This window comes from Cnephaeus nilssonii (genome assembly GCF_951640355.1).
Source record: "Cnephaeus nilssonii genome assembly, chromosome: 11".
In the NCBI taxonomy this organism is placed as follows: Eukaryota; Metazoa; Chordata; class Mammalia; order Chiroptera; family Vespertilionidae; genus Cnephaeus; species Cnephaeus nilssonii.
This window is the reverse complement of record NC_137082.1, coordinates 66,655,978-66,670,073: the sequence shown is the minus strand read 5'-3', so window position 1 is coordinate 66,670,073 and position 14,096 is coordinate 66,655,978. Positions and strand designations below refer to the sequence as shown.

General features: G+C 42.5%; 1 protein-coding gene across 2 annotated transcripts in view; it reads left to right on the top strand.

Annotated features, from left to right (window-relative positions):
• ARFGEF2 (ARF guanine nucleotide exchange factor 2) overlaps positions 1-14,096 on the top strand; it is a 94,686-nt gene that overhangs the window by 44,286 nt on the left and 36,304 nt on the right. For both annotated transcript variants that reach the window (XM_079783576.1, XM_079783575.1), the window contains exons 15-23: positions 655-766; positions 1,285-1,490; positions 4,016-4,100; positions 4,205-4,376; positions 4,893-5,044; positions 7,329-7,457; positions 8,486-8,644; positions 12,237-12,384; positions 13,514-13,613. In XM_079783576.1, the coding sequence (XP_079639702.1) occupies positions 655-766; positions 1,285-1,490; positions 4,016-4,100; positions 4,205-4,376; positions 4,893-5,044; positions 7,329-7,457; positions 8,486-8,644; positions 12,237-12,384; positions 13,514-13,613 (1,263 nt within the window). The remainder of the gene's footprint in view (positions 1-654; positions 767-1,284; positions 1,491-4,015; positions 4,101-4,204; positions 4,377-4,892; positions 5,045-7,328; positions 7,458-8,485; positions 8,645-12,236; positions 12,385-13,513; positions 13,614-14,096) is intronic.

The following is a 14,096-nucleotide window of genomic DNA, read 5'->3' as shown; positions in this document are numbered from 1 at the left end:
GTTGAATTTATACCTTAGTGGAAAGTTTGCCTGCCTTTAACAGGAAATACATAAAAGCAGTGTAGAGCTTTTGTAGTGGCTCCTATGGACATCAGAGATCCAGGCTACTCTTAGCTTTCTGCTTCACCAGCCTTAATGCAATTTGCATCTTCATTGTTGACTCATGGTTTAAGGTGACTGCTGGAGCACTAGCCATCACACATATATTCTGGGGAAGAAGTGGGAAAGGGCAAAAAGAGTATACCTCCCAGTCAAGTTGGCTTTGTTTAAGGAGCCTTCCTAGAAGTACCCATAACACTTCTGCTCAAATCCTCACTGACTAGAACTTTATCACATGGCTGTACTTTGTTCAAGGGGGAGGCAATGAAATGTAGTTTTTATTTCAGGGAGTTGTGTCCCAGATTAAACATCTAGGGTTTTGTGAATGTTGGAGAAGGGGAGTACAGATATTGGGTGGCAACCAACAGACTTTGCTCTATAGGTAGGTCAGAAATTGAAGATGGAATTCAGAAACCTGCCAGGATACATAAGACCTTCCTAGCTGATATATGATGGCTTGTTCATGGTGTTATTTTAACCTACCTCAAATGCTAGGTATTTCTATCCTTTAGATTTTGAAATGAGCAATCCGTGTCCCATCTCTTCTTAAAACAGGTTCAACAAGAAACCCAAGAGAGGGATCCAGTTTCTTCAGGAGCAGAGCATGCTGGGAACATCAGTTGAAGAGATTGCCCAATTCCTGCACCAGGAGGAGCGTCTCGATTCTGTAAGACTGGGAGTTGAGCACTTGCAAGTGGTTTCTATCAAGTGACACTAAGACCGTACCAGGTTTTAACATAGAGATTGTCTGACCCTGAGTGCAGTGGCTATTGTTCACACCTGCTTATAGCAGCCCTACTCTTCCCTTTGGCCAGTGAGGCAAAAAGCTCTTTGAAGGGAATAAACTAACCTCCTGACAAGTGGTTGTGTATTTGGTGGCAGAGCTAGAAGTGTGCCTTCACTGCTAGAAACTGTTCTATCTGCCACTAACCTCCCTCCCTAGTGTGCCCCATCATTTCTCCCTTTTTAAGTCTCTTGTGCTTCCTCCTCTTTTGTGGCAGGACAAACTGACCTGGAATTGTTGGGTGGGCGGACAGTTCAGGGAATCACCTAGCTTTTCTAGCAGTTTTTCTTGTCCTGAGTGTCTTGAACTAGGCACTCTGCCTCCCCACTCTGGCTGAAGTGTCTTTCATTGCGCATTCATATTTGACAATTTCTAGATGTAAGTGAATGTGTGTGTTTCAGACCCAAGTAGGTGATTTCCTGGGAGATAGCACGAGGTTCAACAAGGAGGTGATGTATGCCTATGTGGACCAACTTGACTTCTGTGAAAAGGAGTTTGTCTCAGCCCTGCGGACATTTCTAGAAGGTTTCCGCCTACCTGGGGAAGCCCAGAAGATTGATCGGTTAATGGAGAAGTTTGCCGCAAGATACATAGAGTGCAATCAGGGGTGAGCATCATGTTTAAATCCCTTGTCCATCATCTTTTTGCCTCCATCAGAACACTAATCTTAGTTTGGTTGGGGGTTGAGTGTAATCTTTCTAAGTCCATGCCAAACAACTAAAATTTCTTTTCTCCATGTGCCAGACACTGTACTGAGGGATTATCTCGTGTAAGACCTCAGAGCAACTGTGTCCCCTTTTTCAGACAAGGAGATTGAGACCCAAGAGGCTAAGTAACTTGCCCAAGATCCCAGCTAGAGCCCACGCTATTAATTATGATAAGAGAGTATTATGGGTTGAGAAGAAGCACTTGGTCACCTCTTCCCTAATCAAAAATAACTCCCTGGTTTAATATATGGGATAGATCTCAGGATTTTAGTTTTTCTTTAATTACATACTGATGAGCAGGTTACAAAAAATGGCTCTGTAACTAATAAAACCCATCTAAGTGCATGATTCCATATTAGGGCCTTTTTTCATAGGTATAGTTCATGTTTTTTGTAGAAAGTAAAATTGAAAAGAGAACTGACCTTTATTAAACACCTGCTGTGTGTCAGCCAGGCCATGAGTTTTATATGCTTTACATTGAATTCATGGTAAGCCTGCGAGTCGTATCCCCATTTTACAGATGAGGAAACAGACTCTGGGACATTGAGCAACCTGTCCGAAATTAATCAGCTAGTAAATAGCAGAGCCAGGGTTGGATATGGGTTTGCCTAAATCAAAGCTCATGCTTTTTCCACTGAACATGAAGTTACTAGGGTAAAAATGTCTGGATATACTGTGAAAATGATGTGGAATTGTTCAGTAGAAACATGTTGATAACAGTTTTGTCTCTTTAATCAACTTGGTTTTCATATTAATTGGTTCCAGTCCTCCAAGTGTACAGCAAGCTGTCCCCTGGAGATTGCATAGTCAGCAAAGGGAGCATCTGGTCATTCTAACTAAATGGATGCTAGAACTTGCTGTGAAGACATAATTAGATGTTATTTTCTTTAAATATATAGGCATACCAAAAGTATTTGCTCACTTGTGTCTCTGTGTCACATTTGGATAATCTATAGTATTTCTAACTTTTTCATTATTAGTATATTTGTTACTGTAATCTGTATAAGTGATCTTAGATGTTACTATTGCAATTGTTTTGGGGAAGCACAAACTGCACCCATATAAAATGGTGAACTTAATAAATGTGTGTGTTCTGGCTGCTCTACCAACTGGCTGTTCCCTCGTCTCTCTCCCTCTCCTCAGGCCTCTCTGTTCCCTGAGACACAACAATATTGAAATTAGTCCATTTAATAATCCTACAGTGGACTCTAAGTTTTCCTGTGAAAAGGAGCGTCTCACATTAAACCAAAAGCTAGAAATAATTGAACTTAGTGAGGAAGGTATGTCAAAAGTTGAGATAGGCTGAAAACTAGGCCTCTTGCACCAAACAGTTAGCTAAGATATTGCCACACCCACCCCAACCGTCAGCAACAGCCATTCTGATCAGTTAGCAGCCATTGACATCTAGCAAAAAGATTACATCTCACTGCAGACTTAGACGATGGTTAGTATTTTTAGCAATAAAGTATTTTTAATTAAGATATATATATTTTTTGACATGCTATTGCACACTTAATAAATTACTGTAGTGTAAATATAACTTTCATATGCACTTGGAGACCATGTGACTTGCTTTATTGCAATGTTCACTTGATTGTGGTGGTCTGGAGCCAAACCTATTATATCTCTGAGGTATGCCTGTATTTCCTTTGTGGACCTGGAGACCTTGGTCTGTTTCCCTTAACCAGAAAATATGTGACCTAATTAAATTTCACATTAGAATGCAGACCTTTTGTGTGTTCTTCAGAATTTCTCCTTTTCCTATTGGGAGCAATTGGGCAGACCAGTTTTTTCTAGCTTTAGCCTCACCTATTATGAAACTGTGCATCTACCAGTTTTTGTCCTTTTATCCTTGCATAAGACAAAAACAGACATCACCGGCATAATGTTTAGAACACACAAATATTTCCTTTGTATTTCTACTGTTAAATATTACAGTGGGTAATGTAAACTGTAAATTGTTGATAACTGAACAGCAGTTTTAGTCAGCTTTCTACCCAGTGCCCAGCACGAAGTGCTTGCTGACAGTAAGAGGACCAGCCTGAGGCAAGCGAGGCACTAAGGGTGCTACCTAGAAGAGGCCTCACTCTCGGGGTCTTGTACTGCAGGGTTGACACCCAAGAGTGAGGGTTCCTCACTTGCTTCAACCTACTCTCTGGAGGATACTTGGGGATCTTCTTAAAAAACTGACTTGAAACTGTTTTATTCAAAGAAATCTAAAGCTGACACATATTCTTAACGACCTTTCTCTACACTCTGGGTCGTTAATTATCCATCAGCGATGATGAAAGCATGAAAACTCTTTACTCATTTGGCATCTCGTGGAGCAGTCAGCCTGCTTTCAATGAAGCATGTCCCCTTCAGCACTGGACTGTCCCAGCCTCATCTCTATGCTTGTTCTGACATCTGGAATCTTTTCTTCCAGGCAAACACTTTTTGCTAGTGCTGACACTGCGTACGTCCTAGCATATTCGATTATTATGCTAACTACAGACTTGCACAGCCCTCAGGTATAATATGTTAATGATTTATATATTATGGTAGCTCAATAAGTAGCTTTATTTGGGTTATTGGATATTTTCTAAATGGTTTTTGAAATTTTTTAAAATTATAGGTAAAAAATAAAATGACAAAAGAACAGTATATTAAAATGAATCGGGGCATCAATGATAGTAAAGATCTACCAGAAGAATATCTCTCAAGCATCTATGAAGAGATAGAAGGCAAGAAAATTGCAATGAAAGAAACAAAGGAGCACACGATCGCAACCAAATCTACTAAGCAGAGTAAGGTCTAATGGCAAACTTTATATTCACTGCAATTTTCAAATGTGTCAGAGTGTATGATTAAGCTCATTTTATGGATGATAGCATTAATTTGCATATATAGATAACTGAATAAGAAATGTGGTTAAATTAATTAATCTGAATTGCTCCCCCAAAATGTTCCTTAAAACTTTGCTTTGATACCAGTGGTGATTTTGCCGACCTTGATTAGAATTCTGTTAGTTAAGGCCCTTTTGAAGCTACCCATGTCTTTGTTTGCAAGGCAGCAGAGTGTAGAGGTTTATAGTGCAGGCTCCAGAGCCACTCAAGTCCCAGCTGTACTACTTACTAGCTGTGTGACCCTGGGTAAGTTACTTAACACCTCTGTGCCTCATTGTATGATGATGATATTTCTAACAGACTCATAGGATGGTTGGGAGGATTTGTGAATTAGTCATTATAAATCTTTTGAAGCAGTGCCTGGCACTTAGCCAGCACTCAGTGAGTCTTAGTTCTTATTCTCTTATTTCTCTGTAGATGTAGCTAGTGAAAAGCAGCGACGGCTGCTGTACAATTTGGAGATGGAGCAAATGGCTAAAACAGCCAAAGCTCTGATGGAGGCTGTGAGCCACGCCAAAGCCCCATTTACGAGTGCCACTCACTTGGACCACGTCCGGCCAATGTTCAAAGTGAGTATCCTGAGAAGTTAGGACGTGGCTAACCCCAATTCTGGAGTTAACCAGCCGGAAGCTAACCAGCGAGTATATAATGGTGAAGAGATTGAGGAGAGGAAAGACCAAGTCTGGGAATAGCTTTCTGAATAGTAACTAAGGTGAATCCTTTCTAGAAGCCCTAGCATCAGCCAAAAGCATAGGCTCTGCAGTCAGAATGTCTGGGTTGGAGCCCTGTCTTTGCCATTTTAGTTTTTGTTGTTGTTTTTTAATTGAATTTATTGGAATGACACTGATTAACAAAATTAAGACAGGTTTCAGGTGTACAATTCTACAACACATCATCTGTACACTGTATTGTGTGTTCACCACCCCAAGTCAAGTCTCCATCCATCATCCTGTATCCCCCACTATACTCTCCTCCACTTCCCTTTACCCCAAGCCTTTGCCACTTTGTAGCTCTGTGACCTTGGTCAGTTACTCAGCCTCTCTCTCTGTTCATCCTACCTAATAAAAGTGTAATATGCAAATTGACCCTAACTCCGCTACACCCACAAGCCATGCCCACAAGCCACACAAGCCAATCAGGAGCAAATATGCAAATAAACCCAACCAAGACGGCTACAGCCACAGAGAGCAGGAGGGAGGCTTGCATTTCCCTGGCAACAGGGAAGCCAAGCTTTCCGCCTGCCCTTACTGGCCTAAGCCTCCACTCAAGGCTACAAAGTTTCAATTATAGAAGGTAAACAAATCCAAACAGAAATGGCGGCAGCTATGGAGCTGGAAAGAGCAGGAGGCAAGGGTTGCCCCCGGCAACGGAGGAAGCAAAGCTTTCCGCACACCTTGGCCGGCCCAGGCCTCCGCTTAAGGCTACAAAGTTTCAATTATAAAAGGTACACAAACTCCAAAAGAAATGGCTGCCAGCCACGGAGCGAGCAGGAGGCTTGGCTCCGCTCCAGGCTACAAAGTTTCAATTGTAGAAGGTAAATAAATTCCAGATACCAGGGCCTCCTCTTGGGTCGCCAGGGGGCGTGGCTGGCCTGCAAACCACTACAGGCCCCTCGCTCAGGCCACCCCAAAGGAACCCCCACCCTGATCCGGGACACCCTTCAGGGCAAACCAGCTGGCCCCCACCCGTGCACCAGGCCTCTATCCTACCTAATAAAAGAGTAATATGCAGATTGACCATCACTCCAACACAATATGGCTGCCCCCATGTGGTCAAAGATCCTGCCCCCATGTGGACACAAGATGGCCAGCAGGGGAGGGCAGTTGGGAGGCACCAGGCCTGCAAGGGAGGGCAGTTAAGAGGGACCAGGCCTGCAAACGAGGGCAGTTGGAGGTGATCAGCCCTGCAGGGGAGGGCAGTTAGGGGTGACCAGGCCGGCAGAGGAGGGAAGTAGGGGGCAAACAGGCTGGCAGGGGAGCAGTTAGGCATCAATCAGGCTGGCAGTGGAGTGGTTAGGGGGTGATCAGGCTGGCAGGCAGAAGCAGTTAGGGGCAATCAGGAAGGCAGGCAGGCGAGCGGTTGGGAGCCAGCAGTCCTGGATTGTGAGAGGGATGTCCCAGATTGCAGAGGGTGCAGGCTGGGCTGAGGGACACCCCCCACCCTCCTTGCATGAATTTCGTGCACCAGGCCTCTAGTCATCTATAAAATGGGGACAAATATAGGGTTGCTGGTGGAATTTAATGAATTAATAATTATTTAGGCAAAAGAGACCATTTTATTGTGATAGCTCATCTCAGTGGCCTCAGGGTTAGTTTATCAGATGAGAGTAGGTGGAAGTACAACACCATATCCTGAGGCCTGTCTATTTTTAAACTGTCTAAAAAAGAAACACTTTCTAATGATACATAGTTGATCAATTCTAGATTTTTGTGAGCTTTTCTTTTCAGGGAGTTCACAAGAAAATTGGAGGACAGGTAAAGTCTAAATAATTGAATTAGGACTCTTTCAGTTAATTAAGTTATAGGAGATAAGTTGCCTATAGGTTTTACTTTGCACGCTAACCTCTGATTGGTTAGTGATGTCTTCCGTGAGCACAGGTAGGCATAGTGGTGGCACACTAGCCACATAGTTACCATCCTTTCTTTTGACCTGTACATGTAGTATATGGCATCTCAATGGTGATAGCTTTGACCACAGTTTAGGAGGAACTATTTTATATTGTCACTGGAATAGATTGAAATAAAAATAGCAGTGAATTTGGCATCCTGGCTGTGCTCATAACTAACAGTATGGCCTGTAAGTGCTCTTTCCACTGAAATTCTAGACATTATTGAAACCTTCCTTCCTTGGTAGCTGGTGTGGACACCGCTGTTGGCAGCCTACAGCATTGGTCTGCAGAACTGTGATGACACTGAAGTGGCCTCCCTGTGTTTGGAGGGCATCCGCTGTGCAATCCGGATCGCCTGCATCTTTGGAATGCAGGTGGGTGTAAGTTAACAAAGCTCCAGAGATGCTGGTAGGCTGTGTTCTTTTAGATTTGGCAAAACCTGGAAACTATCAGGCATTTAAAATCTCAGCAAACTCCTTACTTGTGCCCACTGAGAAGCAGCCCACAGATTTGTGCTAGCAACTGCCTCATTGGGAGGGGAAAATGGAAGTTTGGGTTAAAACTCTCTTTGAAAGGTTTTATGGTTGAAAAACTTCCTTTGAAAGTTCAAGCTACTTGATTAGATTTGGTCTGCCTAACTTGCCTTCCCTGGTGCTTAAAAATCAGCTTTTATTATAATTCCCTCATTTCCAGATCTTCTCTGGGGGGAGCAAATAGTTCGGTAGGAAATAAATATGTCTGTAAACTTTTTGAATCTTGGAAAATTCTAGCAAATAAAATGTAATTTTCAAACTGTTATGAAATGAGGACATTGTCAATCCCATTCATTTTCTAAGTCAATAAGAATTTGTATCCATTTATTTTGAAAAACTCAATCTTCTGTTCCCATTTATTTTACAGTTTAACATTTTCTTTTGTACCAAGACCATAGGCTTTGACATCAGGCAATCTGGGTTTCAATACCCAGCTCTGCTATTTCTCTAGCCATGTGACATTGGCCCAGCTAACTTCTCTCTAAGATACCTTGTATTTCCTCATTTGTAAACGTGAAAAAAATAGGCCTACCTTGCAGGATTGTTACAGATCCCAGAATTTATGGGATAATGTTAGCATTCAGCAGATTCCTCCTCTGCTCCCTCCAAAGGGAATGGAACAGGAACATAAGTTTGAGGTCATTTGAAAAGGAGAAGGCTAGTTCTCAAACATGTGGTGTGTGGGAGCCTCAGTGGGATGTTCTGATAGTAGGAGGACACCAGCATGGAATAGCTGGCATGTTAATGTGCATGAAGCCTGTCGTGTGTACAGAAGGTATCACAGAAGCCCAGTGCACCAGCCCCACAGATGGGAAGACTGTCATGCTCAGGGTGGGATGTCAATGTTCTCTCCTGGACTTCCATTACAGCTGGAACGAGATGCCTACGTTCAGGCTCTTGCTCGCTTCTCCCTGCTGACAGCCAGCTCCAGCATCACAGAAATGAAGCAGAAAAACATTGACACCATAAAGACGCTTATCACAGTGGCTCACACTGACGGCAACTACCTTGGGAATTCCTGGCACGAGGTGTGTGTCTCTCTGAAAGCCTGGTAATTGCCTTTTTTTAGTTCAGGTGACTACCGCATTCCTTTTATTCACTGTCAGTTTCTCTTTGGTCACTTTCAGTTTTCTCGAAGTCGAGCCTAACTTTAACTCTGGGTTTTCTCTTATCCACAAATACCTCATATATCTAAAGGTCAGTCTCTGGGGCTGTGGTGAGGGAAATGATTTTGTTCAGATGCACCACCTCATGAGGTGATCTTACACCCCGGGGCCAGTGTCCTCACGGAGTGCACTTCTATTGTGACAGCTTTGCTCCACGTTAATGCCACTTTCCCCAAGTCCTTACATACCTCTGGGAGTTCTCACCCTCAGCGAGTAGATTTAGGACAAAGCTAGGAGCCTGATTTATCTCCCAATTCTTTCTTTTAAAAAAAGGTTAGCATTTACAATGAGCCATTAGGGAAATTGCTAGTGGGTTCACATTTTCATTTAACTAAACAATATCCCAACATTCTCACATAATTATGTGTACAAGTGTGCTTGAAAGGTCATCGAAATTTTAGTTCTAAGGAAAAGATTGAAGTAGAAACAACCTAAATGTTCCAACAATGAAAGATTGCTCTTTTTTTAATAAGTGTGGTACACCAGTTCTTTGACTGTTACATAGCCATTTAAAATGATGTTGCGGAAAGGAGAGACAACCAGGCATCATGCACTTCCTGGTCACATTTGCCCAAAATTCAAACTTAAATCAATTTGAGCCTCTACTGCAGTTTACAGGAAATACAGGATACAGAGAAGCACAGTAAATGATGATAATGAGAATGCAGTCTGCAGATTAGGGTATGAGAGACCCTCAGTGCAAACGACCAGGTTCTTCAACAAATAACTTGCAAGAAAAATAGTAGATGAAGTGGGGGACCTATGAATTAAAGAAACTTTAGAGAAGAAAGATAAAGATGTTATTAAAACTAATACTGAGGATATCAAAAAGTCATAATAAAACACTGTGAGACTTCATTCCTTGTGCCAAACATACAAAGAGAATGGGGTTTAAAAGGATAAAAATGTTAACATCCTGTCCTAGCCAGTTTTGCTCAGTGGAAGAGTGTTAGCCCTTGGACTAGGGTCACAGGTTCAGTTCCGGTCAAGGGCACACACCTTGGATACAGCCTCGATCCCCAGCACAGGTCGGGGTACATGCGGAAAGTAACCAATCAATGTGTCACTCTCACATCGATGTTTCTCTCTCTCTCTCTGTCTCTCCCCCTCCCTTCCACTCTATCTAAAAATCAATGGGAAAAATATTAACATTCTCCCCCCCACCCCCCAGCCAGTGTGGCTCAGTGGCTGAGCATTGATCTGTGAACCAGGAGATCACAGTTCGATTCCTGATGAGGGCACCTGGAACACATGTACATATGTTACTTTTGTCCTTGAGAGAAAAGTATAAGGAAGAGAGATGAGAGTACTGAGTGGTGGGGACTGTGGTGCCAAGAAAGAAATTTGCTGTTAGCCTCCTCCCCCACCCAGGGATCAAATAGTTACGGGGAACGGCCTGGAGCCAGACCGCTGGTGTCTGATCTGGGCATCCACCTCTGCCTGCCTGTAGAGCATAGTGGTTACTTCGTCTTTAAGCCTCCCCTTCTTCCTCTCTACAACCTTCACAGCATTGTTGTGAGGATGAAAGTAGTTAATATGCACAAAAGGGCTTAGACCTGTATTGTTAGTTATCATCATGATCATCATGGCACAGACCTTTGTCCATCTTCACCCATCCTTTCCTTTCGCTATACAACTCTGGAGTATTTCATGTTAGAAAAAATGGAGGATGGGTGTTTTGCTTTTTATAAGTTGGGTGCTTTTTTAAAGAAATAATTTCCTGCCCTGGCCGGGTAGCTCAGTTGGTTAGAGCGTTATCCCGATGTGCCAGGGTTGTGGGTTCAATCGTCGATCCCCAGACAGCACACGTGCAAGAAGCAACTAATGAATGCATGGGTAGGTGGAAGAGCAAATTAATGTTTCTTTTTCTCTCTCTCTCTCTCTCTCCCTCTCTCTCTCTCTCTCTCTCTCTCTCTCTCTCTCTCTCTCCCTTCTCTCCCCCTCCCTCCCTCCCTTCCTCTCTCTCTTTAAAGAAAAAATCAATTAAAAAATAATTTCCTGCCTTCTGAGGTGTCTTAATACCTAGTGAATTAATGAATAGCTGCTTTCTCTCCTACAACTTTTTTTTTTTAAATCTGGGAGGTATGGTCCATGTGGGGATTTTACTGGTTGCCAAGCATTTGCAACACCTGGAAATATTAAAAATGAATTAACCACCTATTTGATGGTCAGAAACCTTGAGAAATCAGGTTAGAGCCAATAAATTTTTGGCCACAAGTATTCACATACTTGAGATTCCAGCTGTCCCCAGCTTCTGGAAAAGGGGGTGGGTAGGCATTAATAGTTTACTAGTAATAATTTAATAGTGTGCTGTGTGGATCAACCAGGGAATGGCTTTCTTTGGTAGAATTAAGTGCCTTTCTCAGTCAAGAGGAAGACAGTTTTAAGTAAAGATACTCAGCAGTGCTCAGTGGTATAGTGGAGCCCTGTCATCTGGGATTGGATTGTAAGATCAGTATGAAAGGCAAATCTCAGCTTTAGTCAGAAGTTCCCATGAACATCCTTAGGAGGGCTTTATCTGGAGATCTGTGCACCTTCCTCCAGTGAGTTTCATGAGGCTAGCTTTCCCTCCAGGAGAAGCGGAAACTAATTTGTTTCTTTAGGTAAGCTCCAGGTGAGAGAGGCTTGTGTGTAGGTATGTGATCTCAAGCACCAGAACCACCCACAGGGCTGGAAGATACTCTTTTCTCCCACTGCACATCCATTCTAGGGCACATGGTCATTCATTCAGTTAACCAAGTAATAGTTGCCAACTATTTTTAAGTGCTGGGGATTCAGCAGTGAACAATACAGAGTTAATGCCCTGTTGGCACTTAAGACAGAGAACAAACAAATAATTATATGGTATAATGTTAAAAAGTGTGTGACCAGGGGAGGGTGTGTGATCTTGGGGTGGTCAAAGGAGGTGTCTCTGAGGACACAGGCCTAAGCTGAGAATCTAAGGAGTGAGCCAAGGGGAAGAGTATAATGAACATGTTCCAGGCATAAGAAACAGCAAGTGCAAAGGCCCTGGGGTAGGACTAGATATGTCAAGTTAAAGGAACAGCAGGGAGGCTAGTGTATTGTGTAGAGTAGGAAGGAGTGGGGTGCCTAAGTCAGAATAGATGGTGCACTTATTGAGTGGCATGGTGGATGGAATCTCCTTCTCTAGTCAAATACCTTTTTTTCTGTCTTGAGCACTTATTAAATTTACATAAACATTTATATCGCATAACTCTGTTGTACCAGCTTTTATTTTGCTCTTTCCCTTTTTAATAATTTGTTGTTGTTTTTTAAGTGAACTCTGTTGTCCAGACCTACATTCTGGGACTAGGGAAACCCCCCTAACACCCTCAGATTTTATTCTCACCTGAAAAGCTGTGTGTTTCAAAAGACTCTTCCATGACTAATTTAAGATCACACTAATTTAGGCTATAAAATGGGACCTCATTTCTTCATGCCTTCTTTTCACTAGATCTTGAAGTGTATCAGCCAACTAGAGCTCGCTCAGCTGATAGGAACCGGTGTGAAGACCCGCTACCTGTCTGGGGCTGGGCGTGAAAGAGAGGGGAGCCTGAAGGGCCACACGTTGGTGGGAGAAGAGTTCATGGGCCTTGGTCTTGGTAAGACTCCAGGCCCCACAGCTGGCCATCACGGACTCTCAAGTTAATCGGAATGAAACACTGCTTGTCTCATCAGGACTGTCTCATAAACCGTCTCTTCCTTCTGTGCCAGCTGACAGTATGTTTACTAATGCAAGTGCTGCTTCAGCAGTCTTAGTTGTCATGAAACTGTCAAGTAATGCCAATTTTATCAAAATCAGCAGGGTGCATTACTTTTCTCTATATACATAAAACTATACTAGAACTGGGAGGAAAAGCCACTTTCTTTAGAAAGGCTACAGCTTTGGTACCTCCTATTAGAGGAGTGGGTATGTGTATCTCTAGATTTTAAAAGGTGGAATCAACCTCTCTTCCATGTTCATTTGGGGGGCTTTTTCAAATGGTATTCTTATGAAAATAGAATTATTTCTGGCTATATGTTGGATTGAGAGGCTCTTATCAATGATATACTGGTAACACAATAATAATAGTAAATAGGGCAAACAGATATGCCAGGCCACATTCTCAGCTGTCAGTGAGATTGGGACTATTATCCCCAGTTTGTAAATGAGGAAAATTGAGGTTCAGGGGGTAAAGTGAGGTACAAAGCCACCCTGCAAACAAGTGGCAGAGGTAAGTTTCAAACCCAGGCCATCTGATTGCAGAGAGCAGGCTCCTAGGTCCCACAAACAGTGGTTAGAATAGTACAAAGTAGCAGTTAGAAGCATGGACTCTATGAAAATGGGGGGTTGTAATAGTACCTACTTCTTAGGGTGCATGTGAGGGTGACTGGAGTGAAATCCTGGAACATTATACTGAACATTCAGCAGGTGTAAGCCATTACATATTATAGAAGCTCTGGGTTAGTGTCCATTAATTCAAATTTGTTTCCTTAATATAGGCATGTAATACTATAAAAATGTAAAACACTACGAAGAAAGAGAGATGATTAATACAAACAAGGGAAAGTATAAGAATCCATTTTAAAAGCCAAACCCCAAAACCCAAGTTTCATTTTACTCCACCATCAGTTGAGGATTTTTTTGCCTGCAAACCATTCTCATTTGCGTCTTTTGTCTGCATGTTGATGCTGTGTTCTGAATACTGGACTGTTTTGAAAGCACCGTTGGTTTTGCGCATTGTGTTTCAGGTAATTTGGTGAGTGGTGGAGTGGATAAAAGACAGATGGCCAGTTTCCAGGAATCGGTTGGGGAGACCAGCTCCCAGAGTGTGGTTGTAGCCGTAGACAGGTAATGACTTTTCTCTCCAGTGAAGCTGGACCACCCAGGGGCTTGGCATGCTCTATGTCAGCAATTTTCCACCTTGTTCATCTTATGGCACATATAAACCAATTACTAAAGTTCTGTGGCCACCAAAAAAATCTTATCATTGCAGATATGACAAAAAAAAAAATAGGTAAAATATTTTGATTCATTTACACCAGATGGCTTTTGTTGTGTTGGCTGTTGTCATTTTTATTTGACAGTCTAAGGGAAAAAGAGGTCAGTGCCCCTAACTAAATAGTCAAGTAGTTCATGTTTTAAAAATTCTTAGGGCACAGCAGTTGAAAATCGCTGCTCTATGTAGTTACTTACTAGGTGAATGACTCCTAGTATGTTTGACTGTTGTCAATGTTGTCAGTTCCAGATCACTCAAACTAAGAACTGTTCAAAGTGGCAAACGTGATCCATAACTCATATCCTTCACATTCATTTCGATTTTGACCTTGAATT